At 41.6% G+C, this 15,622-nt stretch overlaps 1 protein-coding gene across 3 annotated transcripts in view; it reads right to left on the bottom strand.

The window, feature by feature from the left end:
* Positions 1-15,622, bottom strand: part of ADARB1 (adenosine deaminase, RNA specific B1) — a 115,939-nt gene that overhangs the window by 14,529 nt on the left and 85,788 nt on the right. For all 3 annotated transcript variants that reach the window (XM_017742757.1, XM_008640186.2, XM_017742758.1), the window contains 5 exons: positions 15,292-15,622; positions 7,524-7,638; positions 5,111-5,279; positions 4,455-4,603; positions 3,677-3,845 (listed from right to left, as the gene is read on the bottom strand). In XM_017742757.1, the coding sequence (XP_017598246.1) occupies positions 3,677-3,845; positions 4,455-4,603; positions 5,111-5,279; positions 7,524-7,638; positions 15,292-15,622 (933 nt within the window). The remainder of the gene's footprint in view (positions 1-3,676; positions 3,846-4,454; positions 4,604-5,110; positions 5,280-7,523; positions 7,639-15,291) is intronic.

Here is a 15,622-nt window from a genome sequence, read left to right as displayed (position 1 = left end):
CTATCAGCTGCCAGGCTCACACAGACCCCCTGCACCAAAGGGTGGAGGGAGGAGAGGCTTCGGGTGTGTGCTGGAAAAGCCTCTGGTGAAAGGCAGTGAACGCCCATCCTCCGCTGTGCAGGGAAGCCCAGCTGAGGGCCCTCTTCTGCTAGGGCGAAGCTGCATCCACATGAAGGACAGAGGGGTGCCATGGCCCATCGAACACCCGCCCCCAAAGGGGTCCCCAGATCCTTCACCAGAAAACCAGAGATGATGCAACAGATCCATGGTGCTGCAAGGGACAGTGACACACTGGCGCCCTGCAGGGGAGACACCTGGGCGTTCCCACCTGCGCAAAACATGTGTTCATCCACTGCATTCTACACTCTTCAGTTCGGCGGCGGCAGGGGACCCTCACCAAGACCAGATGGAGGGGAGCAATGAGACGTCATTGGGACCCTGGGATGGGTAATATGCTTCCACCTAACCCCTGTCACTCTCTCCCTATCCCCCCACCCCCCACACACACTTCTTTCTCTATTTCTTTCTGTCTTTTCTCTTTCTTTCTCTTTGCCTCTTTTACTATTAAATAAAACACATCAATTTTTTGGCACCAACATCTAATCTCGTTCGGTTTTAATCTCGTTTTTGGGTATATTTTGAACCTTCAAAGTTTTTTCTGTTTTATACACAGACTTTGTTTTCTTTGCTCTTCTGGGTTTAAACCAGATCGTAACATATGTGAGCCTAGTTGGAGAGGTTCCATAATGGTACACCTTGGATAGTCGTTTCTCACCACCTCCCCTCAGGTATTTTACCTAAGTGCCACCATGCATCAAAGTGGCCACTGCAATCACATCGCCACTGTCACTGGGTTAAGAACTGGTGAGGAGAAATGCTCTCTTTTGGGGACAAAAGGAGGAAGACTGAGTTACAAATGTCCATTTGGATTTCCCACTCTGAATAAGCACAAAACAAGGCTGGTGGATGGGCATGTGATATTCTTTCACACAAAAGTTTATCAGAAAAATATTTTCCCTTCTTTAAAGTAGAAGAGCACCAACGACTTTCCTTTTAACAACTCAACATAGAAAGTTTTTCTCAGTTCCTAGAGCTTTTCTACCAGAGAAACCATGTGAAAAGGAATTTTGCACTTCTCAGCAGGACATTAGCCATTAACTGGAATGTTTAATGAGAAGGTAAGTAATAACTTGAAACCAAAAATATGGGCAGAAAAGCACATCAGAAGGAGAATGACAAAAATCAACATCATGAAGTACCATGGCACCAGGTCAGGATACATTTAAAACAAATGCACGTATATTAATGTTAACTCTGGTCAGAAACCACCCTAACACCCTACTGCAGAGCCACCAAGCTCTAACACACCAGGACAATCCTGTTTTAATGCTTCCAGCCCAAGGGGGATTACACTCATGGCCCTCCCACATTTCTCACAACTCTCCCTGATTGCTCCTACCAGGTCTAGGAGGGTGCTGGGCAGCACGCTGCAGCAAAGCCCTCAAAGGCTGGAAACAGCAACCTGGATTATACAGATAATCCACACAGATGAGCCAGTTCAGATACAAGTGGTTTGATACAAGTGCAGTGCCACACCCCAAATTTATCCACATCTTTCCCAGGCTGTGACTGCGAACCTTGGGAAAGATCAGTGGTAATTCCCATGTCTGAGGCATACTGGAGGACTGATTGCTGGACACTGTGGAGCAAGGCATTCTTTCAAATGTAAATGGACAAAACATGTCAGGGCAATGTAAAAAAAAAAAAAAAAAAAAAAAAAAAAAAAAAAAAAAGAAAAAAAAAAAAAAAAAAGATGAAAATTTGGGCCTCCTTACCCGCCATACAGTCTTTGTTCTGTGTCAAGGGGTTCTATTTGCTTCCTTCACTGGCACAAACAAAATTATTCCCATTAGCCCCAAGGAGAGGTGACAGCTAGCTATGGAAGCGAGAGATGGATTCTGTTCTGCATCATACAAAATCAACAAAAGAATCAAATGTGTTCTAGCTCAACAACTGGCTTTTTTTTTTTTTTTTAATATATTTGCAATGCCAATGTGATAAAAGAATGTGGCATGAATCCCAAGTCAGTAGGTTGGGAGAAGCCCCTGACATGAAACTGGGGAATTTATTTGGTGAATTTTACTGAAAATATTATAAAAGAAGCTGAAATGTCATTTTTATAGAATTACCTTTCCCCAGCTGCCTGTCCTAGCTTCTGAAAGACCCTATTCATTTATGTTAGGGGTATTTAAACTAAAATAAAATGTTTTCCTTCAGTAGAGATGCTGATTACTTGAGACAAGACTAAAGGAACAAATCCATTATGCAACTTTCCTCCTCTATTTTTCATTTGGCATATGCAGTTCACAAAAACAGTTCCTACTTAATATCCTTAATAAACTTTGAGTCGGGCTAACAGTGACTTTAAAACATATTTAACATACATATCATTAAAAAATAACTAAAGTAACATTAGCCAAAAAACTTGGTATTTCTCATCTACTTTGCAAGAGCACAAAGGCTGCAAACGCACAGACTCATTTAAAAAAATTATGATGTTGCAACTCTCCCATACTTCTGACGCTTGTTAAAGGATTCTACTGCTAAATTTTTTTTTGTCCATTTATGATTCTGAAAACAAAAACAATCTTTCAATCTTTGCCAAAAAGAACAACAAAGAAGGAATTGGATGAAATATAAATTAAAATACTGTTCTGGAAACAAAATATTTAATTACAATAAAATACTTAAACTATAAATAAAATTCTAGAGTTAAAAACTAGAAGTGCCCATCCATTAGGATTTTTTTAACAGGGACACTTTCCACCATACAAAATGATAAAAATCTAAACTATGCATGGAAAATGTAGGTATCCTTGATATCATGGAATGGTTTGGGTTGGAAGGGACTTTGAAGCTTGTCCTGTTCCAACCCCCTGCCATGGGCAGGGACACTTTCACTAGACCAGGTTGCTCCAAGCCCCATCCAACCTGACTTGGAACATTTCCAACAATGGGGCAAGGATGTATATCACCAGAGGAAGTTATCCAAATATAAGTAATGTAATAGATTTATTGTACTGTTTTCCTAATGCTGTACTACTTTAGGGGGAAAAAAAACCACTAAAACATTCCTCTGCTATTCCCTAGTGATAGAAATACAAAACAAAGCTGTCATGACTTGATGTGGCTGGAATGATACAGAATGACTCCACCTTGCCTCTGAAGCCAGCAAAAGGTCTGACATCAACTGTAGGTGAAGAATCAGGGCTTTATCACGGGGTGACAGCCACTCTCACACTATGTCTAAGCATTGAGATAAGCCCAGCAATTCCCTGCACATGCACTGTGGGTATCATGCACCCCTCCTTTAGGAATCACAGGATGGTTTTGGGTTGGAAGAAACCTTAAAGATTATCTTATTCCATTCCTCTTCCACTATCCCAGGTTGCTCCAAGCCCCATTCAATCTTGACCTTGGACACTTTCAGAGATGGGCCAGCCACAGCTTCTCTGGGCAACCTGTGCCAGGGCCTCACCACCCTCACAGGGAAGAATTTCTTTCCAATATCCCATCTAACCCAGCCCTGCTTCAGCTTAAGGCCATTCCCGCTTGTCCTATGCCCTCCTTCAGCAGTAACATCAATAGCAACAAAACCAATCATTCAGCATCTCACCTGGCTATCTTGTCACTGCAGGACATGGTCAGCAGCCTCTCTCCTTGCAATACCCCATCCCACGTCTGGATAGTGGTAGTGGAGCGCACGGGGATGGTCCCTTCCCCAGACTCAATTTTTGTCCGTAGCTGTCCTCTGGCTTTTCGGTTTGGGTGTCTGTCCCCTTGGTCTGAAGGGCAAAAAACACTGAGAATCAGCTGAGGAACATTTTCAAAGGGTTTTACATTAGAATCACAATAAGAAAGACTAATTTGAGGTATTTGCCTGCAGTTATTGCTGGCTTACATCACAGTTCCTGCTGCTCTTGGCAATTTAGCTACAGCATCAGACACCTCTCACAAACACTGCCTTCCAAAACACACTTGCAGTTAAACCAAGCTTTCACCAAAGGAGCAGTAGGAAGCAGGCAGCTCTTGAGCTCTTTTCTGGGTGTTACAGAGTTAAAATGAAGTTAATGGGCAGACTGTGGAAGGGGCAGGCAGAGAACTGCTGTTAAAGGATAGAAACAAGGAAAGGGGATGGTTAGTTCTGTAGGAATACTTGCTGACTCACTGGCTTATCTCAGTTAGCATCAACCTCTTCAAGACCACAGGGCTCATCACTCTATACTGAACTTCTACCACAGAGGAAGAACAGCTCAGACTTTTTTGGAAGAGATCTTTGTCTAACACACCTCTATGCTAAAAGGAAAGAAGACACCTAAATTTTAACCATGCCGCTTGTACATGCCCCAAGAATAATTTAAGCTCCCTTGGGTGGAAGAGGACTGCTGTCATACCCTCTTGAGCTGCTTCATGGGGTGAGAAAATCCGAGCATCACCACAAGGAGATGTGCTGATATAGAGATGGAACTGCACATTCTCCTTCAGCTTAAACCCGCCTTGCTCCGATCTGATAAAAATGGATTTTTGCTGATCTTCTTTATTGCTGAAACAGAGAAGAAAGCTAGAGTGAAAACTGTCATTAACATGGAAATAAGCATAAGCTGGGCAGACTTAACAGGCATTAAAAACAAACACAGGATGGCTGAAGATTCTGTAATATAAATCTAACAGTTATGACAATTAACAAAATTAAAGGACCATCAAGACAGGAAACAAAGAGCCTGTGGCAACCCCAGATGTCAAGAGCTTTCAGGCACTTAAATGAAACATCAGCAACCTTTAGCCCACTTCATATTATTTTGATTTATATGTTTACAGTTTACAAAATGATTGCCAATTATTTTCCCTGTCCTCCCCTCTCATGACTGACACCTCACTGAATAAATGTTTTGTTCAACTCAAACTTGAGGGCAAAGGGCACAAGTTCTAAATTCAACATCCTAATGCAACAGGACAAGTGTTTTACAGTGAAATAATGAAGACAGATGTATTCCACAGACACTTTCTCAGCTCTGTGGGATCAGCTCATCATTTTTTCCCTCCAGCTTACCTTAGGTAAAGCTCAAGTTGTGTGTACAGAAATTTCAGCAGACACCGTCGAGCTATAATTTCTGCATGGCAGTCATTTAATGCAAGACCACGATCACTCATGTATTCACCATTGATGCATTTTGTTCCTGTAGAAACACTTATTACCAGGGCATCTTTCACATCTGTACCTGCAAAACAAAATTTCAGGAAGGAGATACAATTAACATCACCAATAATGCAGTGAGTGATCTTCTTGCAGAACCGAAAACAAGGCTCTTTTTTTTGTTGTTGTTGTTTGCTTCTTTTAAAAAAATGGGTTTTTCTTCTGATAATTTATTTAAAACAAAAGCTTCATTGAGCCATACCTCCCTGCACCAGCACTGTCTGTGGCTCTTATGAGAACTACTCTCTTCATGTTGGAGTTCAGACAAGTTAAAAATTGAAAACCCGCAGGTAAAAAGTGCTGCTTCAAGAAGAATCATTAAAGACCGAGATTCAAAGTGCTTTTTTTCCTGAGGTTCAGGCAGCCAGCAACTTTCAGCATGTACCTTCTGGCCACCTACGCAAATATTCACAGCCACTTTAGAAATCTGAAAGGCACTGGTTTATTAAAGCAGCAACACATCATGGAAGGGTATTGAGCCAACAACAGGAAAGGTAAGACTAGGGAAAAAACAATTGTAAATGCTTAAATCACTGTAAAGATTACCAGTATAATGTGTAGTTCTTGGTATTAAACCACCCCATGCAATAGAATTTTAAAAGTATGTTGGATGGGTGTTTCCTATACAGAGAACTGCCTTTATCACTCAAAAAACCCAGGTGAATGAAGGACTAAGAAAGACAGACCAAAATGCCACTTAGCAAAACAGGGGTAAAAAAAGCCCAACAAGTTAAAATGAACCTGAGCCCAGCTGGGCCCTCCTGCCCACAGGGCTAGAGGAGAAGCAATGAGCTGCAACACAAGGCTATGCAATGGGGTCATCTAATTCCAGGTGTTGCCCAGACATGTATTCATGGTGAAATATTTTCTAATTCTGTGTAAAGCTATTTCTACAGTTAATCAAAACATATTCATGTGTTAGTTAAGTCTTAATTCTTTGGCACATGACTCTTCTGGGAATTGCACATACAGGGCTGTAAATAGCATAAAAACCTGTTAAATATCACAAAATAAAATAAACTACAGCACATTCCTCATGTATTTGGGGCTAAAACAGTGTTATTACCAGATGGAGGTCTGCCGGTTGCTCAGCAGTGCTTGAGGAGCATCAGGGCTTCCCAAACCTGCCAAGGGCCTGTGTCAGTGGGAGGGCAAGAGACCAGCAGGGGACACGGCTGGGACAGCCTCAAAATGAGCATTCCACCAAGGGTTCACATGGACTGAAGACCAAGATAAACCTTAATGTGAGGAAAACTCAGCAGCAGCGTGGTCATATATTAGTTTAGGGCAGAACTTCACCGTTTTGGGTGATTTGGACAAGCAGAGATGTTGGAATTGAAAAAAGAAGGAGGCCCGGTCGCTCCGGCAGGGGGGAGAAAATTGCAGTCCAAAACCAATGTGGTTGATAAGAGCAAAACTCCATTTATTAGCAATCCAGAGGCACTTATATAGTATACCAGCTTGTTAACTCTTAAGTGACTTAAAACTTATCAGAGCGCATTTCTACTTCTACATAATTGGACTTGCATTGGCAAGCTTCTACAGTTATGTTATGATTAAAAGAATTCAGAGTTTACCTCCCCTTCTCTGGGTCTTATCTGAACAGCTGCAAATCTTCAAACTCCAGTTCTCTTTGTTCCCAGCCCTGTTTTTTTCACACAAGAATTTTCTCATGCAGAGTTTTTCCTCACACACAGGCCTTTTGCTTACAGGCCTATTGCTACAGTTCTTTTATTGATCCCCTAATTCTATCAATGATCCATGCCCCTGATCCTTTAATAATTGCAACACAGAGAGATCTCATGTCAGCACCCAGAGAACCATGACACCACTGCTGACACATGCACACCACTGCCGTCTGCCAAAACATCAACTGCTTTCTTCAGATATTTTTACTAAAATGACTGACATAGAGCACTAAGAATAAAACATGCCCAAAACAGGAATACCATCTACAAGGCCAATGGGGGATTTTATTTATTTTCCCAAAGTTTCATGATTAACTTTAAAACCTACATTTTGTGAGCTACTCAGATGTCTCAATCAGGAAGAGGACAGGAATTCTGTGGAAACAGGAGTGTTTGCAGGTCTAATTTTCCTCTAAGTACCTGAGATTTAATTACTATATTTAGTCCACCTGCAAGATTAAACAGTAAAAATATATTTCAATACTGAAATATATACTGGTTGACTGAAAAAAGTTAGTTTACTAGATGCAAACAGAGCTATCATATTTAAGCATTCAAAATACTATTTTTTTTTTATTTACCTGTTGTCATGACAATTCCAGCAAGGACTTTTCGACGTGCATGTGGAGATGTGAAATTTTCTGTCAAATCACTGAATTTATCTACAACCAAGCGTGCAACGGCATCAGCTAAAACCTGTAACACCACACAGAAATGCACATTAAAAAATTTTTCAAAGATTAAAAATTACAGGAGCATTAAGTTATAAAGATTTACACTTTTATATGATTGGACGAAGCAAATGAAGTGAGTTTTTATTGTTCTCTCTAAAAATTGAGGCATCACTTGCAAGTGGAAGCAGGGGTACGAGTACTCCATGTCTACTAAAACAAGGTCAGACAGCTGTAAGCCAAGCATCAAAGTATCTAATGCCTGTGATCCTGATGAACATTTGAGGCTTGGGAGAACAACTGGATAGACAGATAAGTCTATACTCTCATGCTCAAACCTCAAAACACATCATTTCAGTATCCTCAACATTGAGCCTGACAAGAAGATTGAAGTAAAAATCCATGCCCCTCAAATGAACCTTTTATAACAATCTAATTCCTTATCTAACTATTACATAAATAAGGGCAACTTTGTTTTCAACACTAGTTTAACACTTCCTATGTCTTATTACAAAATCTGTACAAAGTTAGGAATAGAAAACATCAGTGTATAACCCCAAATAAGCTGCCTCAAAATTAAGAAAGATTTCTGTCTTTCAGGAAAACTTGAACAGTCACTTTAAGTCAGGCTGTAAGTGGGGCTAACTTCTAAAATGAAGGAAAACTCCAAAATACCAGTCTGCTCCTGTTGACAATCCAGTTCAGCACTGCAGCTAATCTCACTGGCTGTTTTCAAGGCAGCTGGAACTGTAACTGCTAGAAAAGATGAGTCAAGACCAAATTCTTGAATTTTCACCTGAAAAGAAACTGAAGCCAAGGCAACCATATGTTGACAACCAGCAGTATCTGAGAGGTTCTAGGTGTGCACACCCGGCCCACAGCTTCACATGCCACAAAGGCACAGGTACTGTGTCACACCCACCAGTGCCATGCAGATGTTGCATGAAGCACTGGAACAGAGGAGCTGTGGCTGCCCCATCCCTGGAAGTGTTCCAGGCCAGGCTGGACAGGGCTTGGAGCAACATGGTCTAGTAGAAACTGTCCCTGCCCATGGCAGGGGGGGGGATTGGATGAGCTTTAAGGTCCCTTCCAACCCAAACCATTCTATGATACAGATGTGTTAGATGCCCAAAAGAAAAGGGGGAAAGAAAATAAAAATAGAAAAAAAGAAAAGAAGAAGGTTTGAGGACCACCAGCCCCATTCACTCCCGTTTCCTTAACAAGGCTCATGAGAACCAACAGCCCAGAAATGATGTGGACATGCTCTCAATGTTAACTTCCTTTTGGAAAAGCTTTAGCAGCCAAGGAAGAAATAGCTAAAGGTTGGGTGTCATGATTACAGAGCTTGGCAGCTCTCACCAGAGCCTGATAGGTAACACTGACCAGCAGTCAGGTCCCAACTGCACCAGCCTCATCCATGTTTTGCAATCGCTCAACTTGTGGAATCAGAAGACTCTTGACATTGCAAACACCAATTTTGTTGATACATTTGAACGGACTGCAACTCAGAAACTCCATATATTTTTTGGGAACACAATTTGGCTCAGAGGCTATTAACATGTCCGGTCAGACACTGATTTTCAAACATGGTCTTTTTGTTGCTAGACCCAAAACTGGGTTACAGTCCATGTTCTGCCAGCACCACAACCACACAGCACTAAATCTGCATTTAATTGTCCTGGTACTTACCTAATGCAGAAAGCTGAACTTTAAGGTAAATACACAAAAGAAAAAGCAAATAACTGAGTGTTTTTTCATTTCTAAGACCCTGGTCTTAGAAATGAAAAATTAATACACAAAAGGCTTAAATTATTAACCTCCCTGCAGCCATGCAGGCAGATCACTGTATAGCCAAGGCACAGAGTCCCCATTCCAGTGTTTTATCCCTAGCCTCATTGCATAGTTACAGCTATTGCTTCCCAGTAGCAAGTTTTATGCTCTCATTTCTGTAATCTGTGTATTTTCTGCTCTACCCTACACTGTCATGTGCTAGACAGCACATGGTAAAATCATGCTGAATTGTAAAATCATGTTGAATGACATTGTGGTGGAATATAGATACTACAGAACCAAACTATTCCAGACAGGGATGGACCTGATCCACAAAGAGAATATATGCTTTAGGTCACTTCCAACCCAAACTATGCTACGCTTCTATGCTTAATAGAGGCTTCAAACCTGCTAGAAGAGGCTTGGCATCCAGGGAATAAAATATGTGACTCACCTTTGCTCAAAAAAAAATTTAAAAAAAGGAATGGTGCCTGGTACCTGGGGGAGTCTTCCCCAACACTGGGAACTGAAACTGCCAGGTGTTTCTGGGAAGAAATCCATGGCCACCTTGCCTGCTAATGCCACTGACAAAAGGCTCCCTAAACAGCAGCTGGGTAGGAAGCCTGCATACAGGCTGGATCCATTAGCTTTTTCCAAAAGGATCCTTTTTTTCACATAACAAGCAAAGCAGAGGAAACTGTGGTGTTGATATACAAACAAGCACGCAGTGAGTTCCTCCAGGAAGATGAAAGCTGGCACAGCAGAACGGGATGGAGTTGCATCTCACTGAACCTGGAGCTAAGCTGCTGGCAAGGAATTCTAAAAACACGTGGATGAACTTGGAGCCAGACACTGGGAAGGACTCATAAGAAGGACTAAGCAAAACTCAAGCGAGACAAAATGACCCTTGGAGATGCAAACAATCCAGGATAAACGGGGGGGGGGGGGGGGATCACTGCCAGAAAACAGGCAGATATATTAAAGATTCGTTATTTCTATTTGATACACAAATAGTGTGACAACAGCTGGGCAGTGAGGAATAAACACTACTAAATGCCTACAGATGTAGTCACTAAGATTTTGGTCTTTTATAACAATACTCCCCCAAGAAATTAGAATTATCCCTCTCTCCCAGGCAGTCTATTACATTGACATAGCTAAGAGCATGGAAGACAAGGGAATAAGGCAGTGCTGGGAACAAGACTTACTGGCCAGAAATTACGTCCTCGCTGTCCCCATCTCAAAACTAAGGACTTGAAGCTGTTTCCACAACAAGCCCAGGCCACTGACTGGCCTGAGTAGGGATCTTTCACATCTTATTCTGACTCTACTGCCTTTCATACAAATAAATATTAATTGGAACAGAAATTGAACTCATGTCTCACCTCCCCTGTGAATGCTCTAACATCTGACACACAGTTTCTCTACCCTCGCTCCTGCATTAAATCATTATTCCAAGTTGAGTAATTCAAAAAATAAAAGACCTAAAATAGCTGACAGTTGGCTCAGTAAGGCATGTTAGCTCCAAGTTTTTTGGGTGCTCCTTTCTCTGATTAAGTCACAGAGAATCCACTCCTTTTCTACACACACAGACTGGTTTTGGTTAAATTCAGGTGTTGCAGCAATGTTGTAGCAGAACTACCCTGACCATTCACACTTGAAAATATTCTGGAGCTGGTGAAGTTCAGGTCAATCTGGAGCTGAAGGAAGACATTGGCAAGCCATGGAGACCACCCAAGATGAATGCTGGTGATCCCTGAACAGTGGGAAAGGCAGCAGCAACAGCTCACAGGTCTCACGGGAACTGACCGAAGACATCTCAAGTCCTCTGTGCTCTCCTTGGATCTCCAGGGAACTTTCTCAAGCAGAAATGTTCTCCCTTGTTTTGGTTTTTTTCTTTTCTTCACAGTTTATGGCTTATGTGAACTTCCCACTGCAGGTAAAATCAAGGTCAACCAGGTCCTCCCCTTTAACAGCGACCAGCACACACAATTCAGAGAAGTTTCCTGTATTGATTTAAAGAAACTTCTGCCTGGTTGTAGAGTCTTTCACTGCTTATGCTGATGTATCTTGTACATTTCTTCCAATTCCACAGCAATTATTCCAACATATAATTCATTATATTGCCATAAATATATTCAAAAGTATCTTTTTCCCAGGTTTGAATCCATTGCATTCTTATTCTCCTGTATACACTAAGCAGTCCATTGCAATGAACTGCCTAGAACTCCTCAGTACCTCTCCAGAACCAGCTTTCCCAGATCACCACTCATGTTCATAATTATTTGCATATCTTTTCTATATTTGAATAATTTTTTATAGTTCCCCTCACCCCATGTTGAACCAGGACTAAAAAAGCACTTCAAGTACAAGTAGCCATTCAGTACTGGTTCTCATCCCATTTCTCCTGCTTAACATTTTGTTTCAATGTCTGTCCACAACAACAGAAAGGATAAATTGAATTTAGTGAACGATTAAAAATACTCTCTCTAGTGATGTTTTTCAAACTGATCTCATTTGCAGTTACAATGCTCATTTGTGGAGCTCATCTTGCTTTCTCTCACAACAGTCCAACTTCCTAATCTAAATAACTGTATTTTAAGCTTCAGTGTGTACAATTTCAATTTCTACCTCTCTGCACACCTTGACTAATCAGTTATCTTGTTAAGTAAACAGTTTGAGGAGATAACATTAGGAAAACCTCCATCTCAGCTTTCTAATAGAAGCCATGAGTGGCCTGAAGAGGTGATACCTCCAACCAGCAGGATCCCACTGTCTGACGGAAAACTTTTCCCTGAGTGACGCCAGCAGCCTGGACTGCTGAATGTTTGAAGCATATACTGGGGAATTACTGCTACTGTTCTTTTCTCAGTTTTACTCCAAAGCATTTGGTACTGGTCTGAGAACTTCTTTTTGGGACAGCACCATGCCATCTTTGACAGAGGTGTGAGACCCCTCCAGAGAAGACCACCAAGATGTTCCAAGAGCTGGAGCCCCTCTGCTCTGGAGACAGGCTGGAAGAGCTGGGGTGTTCACCTGGAGAAGAGAAGGATCCAGGGAGACCTTAGAGGCCCTTCCAGTGCCTGAAGGGGCTCTGGAGACGGACTTCAGGACAAGGGCCTGGAGTGAAGGAGAAGGGGGAATGGCTTCCTACTGACAAAGGGCAGCATTAGATGGGATATTGGGAAGAAATTCTTCCCTGTGAGAGTGGTGAGGCCCTGACACTGAGAAGCTATGGCTGCCCCAATCCTGGAAGTGTTCAAGGGCAGGTTGGACAGGGCTTGGAGCAACCTGGAATAGTGGAAGGTGTCCCTACCCATGGAAGGGGGTGGGAATAAGATAATCTTTAAGGTTTCTTCCAACCCAAACCATTCTGTGATTCTATGATTTTTTGATCAGTTCCCAAAGCAGAGCTAACCATAAAAGTATTTTCTTTGTTTTGGAGAGGCAAGTCCCTCTAATGCAAGTGTGACAACCTGTACAATCCCACCACACCCACTGCCAGGTGATAAATGCACAGCTGCTGAGTTCTTCAGTGGGACACTTTTACCCGCTCTGAGGCACACATTGAGTGTGTTCCCGAGTTTAACTCACTTTCCCAGCACAGAGATGTTCCTCACTGCAGGGAACCTTCCTTCATCCCTGACAACAGGACGAACAACAGGCCAAGCTGTGAGCAAGCAGACAAGCTTGAATTGAAAAACTGAACCACAGGATCAGCACCTCGATAACCCCCTGTACAGACCATAAGGTTATTCTCACACCCATTTCACAACAATCAATTTTTGATTGCAGCAACCCTTCTGTACCCTTTGATACTTTGCACATGTGTTTCTGCATTTAACTCTCTTTGGGGCACCTGCAGCTCTCAGGAGGTCTGGTGGGGTCACAGACAAGATTTTTCAGCCATACTCACAACCACCACTGTCACAGGGATCATCTCTCATCTCAACTCCATTCTTCTCATCACAAATGAGCTACAGGCAGGTTTGGATCTGCCACCCAGGCAGTCAATTCCAACATCTTCACTAGCACAACTACACTGTACATCTTTTATTTCCCCTAAGCATTTGGTATTTGAATTTTTCCTCCCCTTGCATATTTCTAGCTTTCATTTTTTCCAACCCAATCAACATTTTATTTGGCCCACATGTTATATCAAATCCTATCCTCATTTACATCATTCCTGCACTCTCAAATTTTTGTGATTTCACCCACTTTAGGATTATCTCTGAATTTAACAGTCTTTTACACAGTTATCACTATCTAAAAAAATTAAACAACTCACAGACTTTAAAAAAAGAAGATAAATAAAGCAGGACATCTAAACACCACAAATGCTTAAATCATTAAATACACACAGACCAAAATCACTAATACATAAAAGACCTAATGTAATTCCAATAACAGTTAATTAAAATTCAAAGCAAAGCAACACAGTGAAGTGCTTGATGACATCCTGATGACAAGCTGATCAAAAGTCCCTGAATAAAAAGATTACTTGAAATTTGGTCTAAATGAGGCAGCACCCATGTAAGGTCTTTCCCAGCTCAGCTTGGGCTTTTCACACTTCCCTCTTCCAGTTCCAGTTTTCACCATTTTACTGATGCAAGAACTAATAACACATGAATTACTGGCAGTGAAATTTTTTTGGTGTCTGGGGTCAAATCTACTTTTAAAAGCAGAGAATGTACTCCGCTTTTAAAAAGCACAGAAATCACTGAATCTACTGAAGAAATCATAACTACCCAAAACAGCATGATCCTGGATTTGAAAATGAAGGAAACATTTATCAGTAACACAATAATTGTGCAACGTTAAAATGAAACCATATAGGAAGTTCTAAAATATGCATATTGTCCATGTATTTTGCAAAAACAATGTATTTAAAATAGTCACAACATCTACTTATACTCTTTGACCCCACGTTATCAAATCAGAACAGTATGTCAGAATTTTAATGAAATCTAGAACAATGGTTTTGAGATAGAAAAGGTCAAAGCCTTGAAATTCTAAAACAGAAAGTTACTAAAGAATTCACAGGCAAATATTTTAATTTAGATGGGAATATAGTATCATTAAAAGGACCCAAGAGATGCAGTAGAAAGACAGTAGTCAAACAATTATTAGTGTAGTTTGACTGGGAAGATACATAAACAAGAAAAGAGAGGAGAATTCTTCTGCATTAAAAAAAATTCAAAATTACTCCATTCTAGTGATTTTAAATTTCTAGTCTGTGTCCAGTATATTTGATATTTTCTCTAGTTCACTAACTGTTTGATTTAAATTATTTCTCAGCCAGATTTACTTGCCTAAGCAACTTCCATATGCATATTAATTCATCTGCCTAGAGCCCAACCCTTCAGATGACAGCCATTTAACCACACATCCTGGATACATGCATATGGAATGTGTTTACACCCTGGAAATCAGTGGCAGTTGCATCAGCCTCACTTAATCTGACCTTGACTTCCAACAATTTCTGTTTGCAGGAGAGAATGATTTTCTTCTCTGCTAAAAACTGTTGCATCAAATAATAACTTCACTTAAAGCAGTAATTCTCACTTGAACTCCATCTAAGTCTTGCTGCCTGAGATGAGCAAGATGTGATTCAATCTTTCCCCAGCACAAACCATAATTCAGGCTGGCACTGGGGCTCTCTTACGCAACATGGTCAAGGTAGAAAACATCAGAAACAAAGCCTCTTCTCTGTGCAAGAAAATACACATTGTCAGAAGCTACAACTGGATAAATCACCTAATACATATAAACATATATTATATATATGTATATATACACGCACATATCTACGGAAGCAGAAACGCTGTGCAAACTGATTCAATACACATGACTTGACTCCTCTTGCTCATTACACAAAGCCATCCACAACACCCAAAGGGTTTCTCACCTGTGGCAAGTGTAACTGGAGCCCCTCGCTGGGAATGGGCTGGCGAGATGGAGTCTGGTCCAGCTGCATGTTAAACAGGGATGCCAGGGCTGACTGAGCAGCCCGAGCTTTTGCCAGCTTTTTATTCCTTCCCGAGCCTTCGAAAGTCTGACCGTCCACCGCCACAGCCATGACAAAGTTTTTGGCGTGGCTCTCTCCGCTCTCCGAGAGGAACTCGTACTTCAGCCCCGGGCGCAGCTCGTTGAGGATCATGACGGGGTTCTTCCCACTGGCTGTGGGGTAGGGTGAGGGTGGGGGGAGAGGCGACTGGGAAAGGCTGCTGGCTATGGCA

Source organism: Corvus brachyrhynchos, unplaced genomic scaffold, assembly GCF_000691975.1.
Source record: "Corvus brachyrhynchos isolate BGI_N302 unplaced genomic scaffold, ASM69197v1 scaffold98, whole genome shotgun sequence".
Classification (NCBI taxonomy): Eukaryota; Metazoa; Chordata; class Aves; order Passeriformes; family Corvidae; genus Corvus; species Corvus brachyrhynchos.
This window is presented reverse-complemented; position numbering and strand designations above follow the sequence as displayed.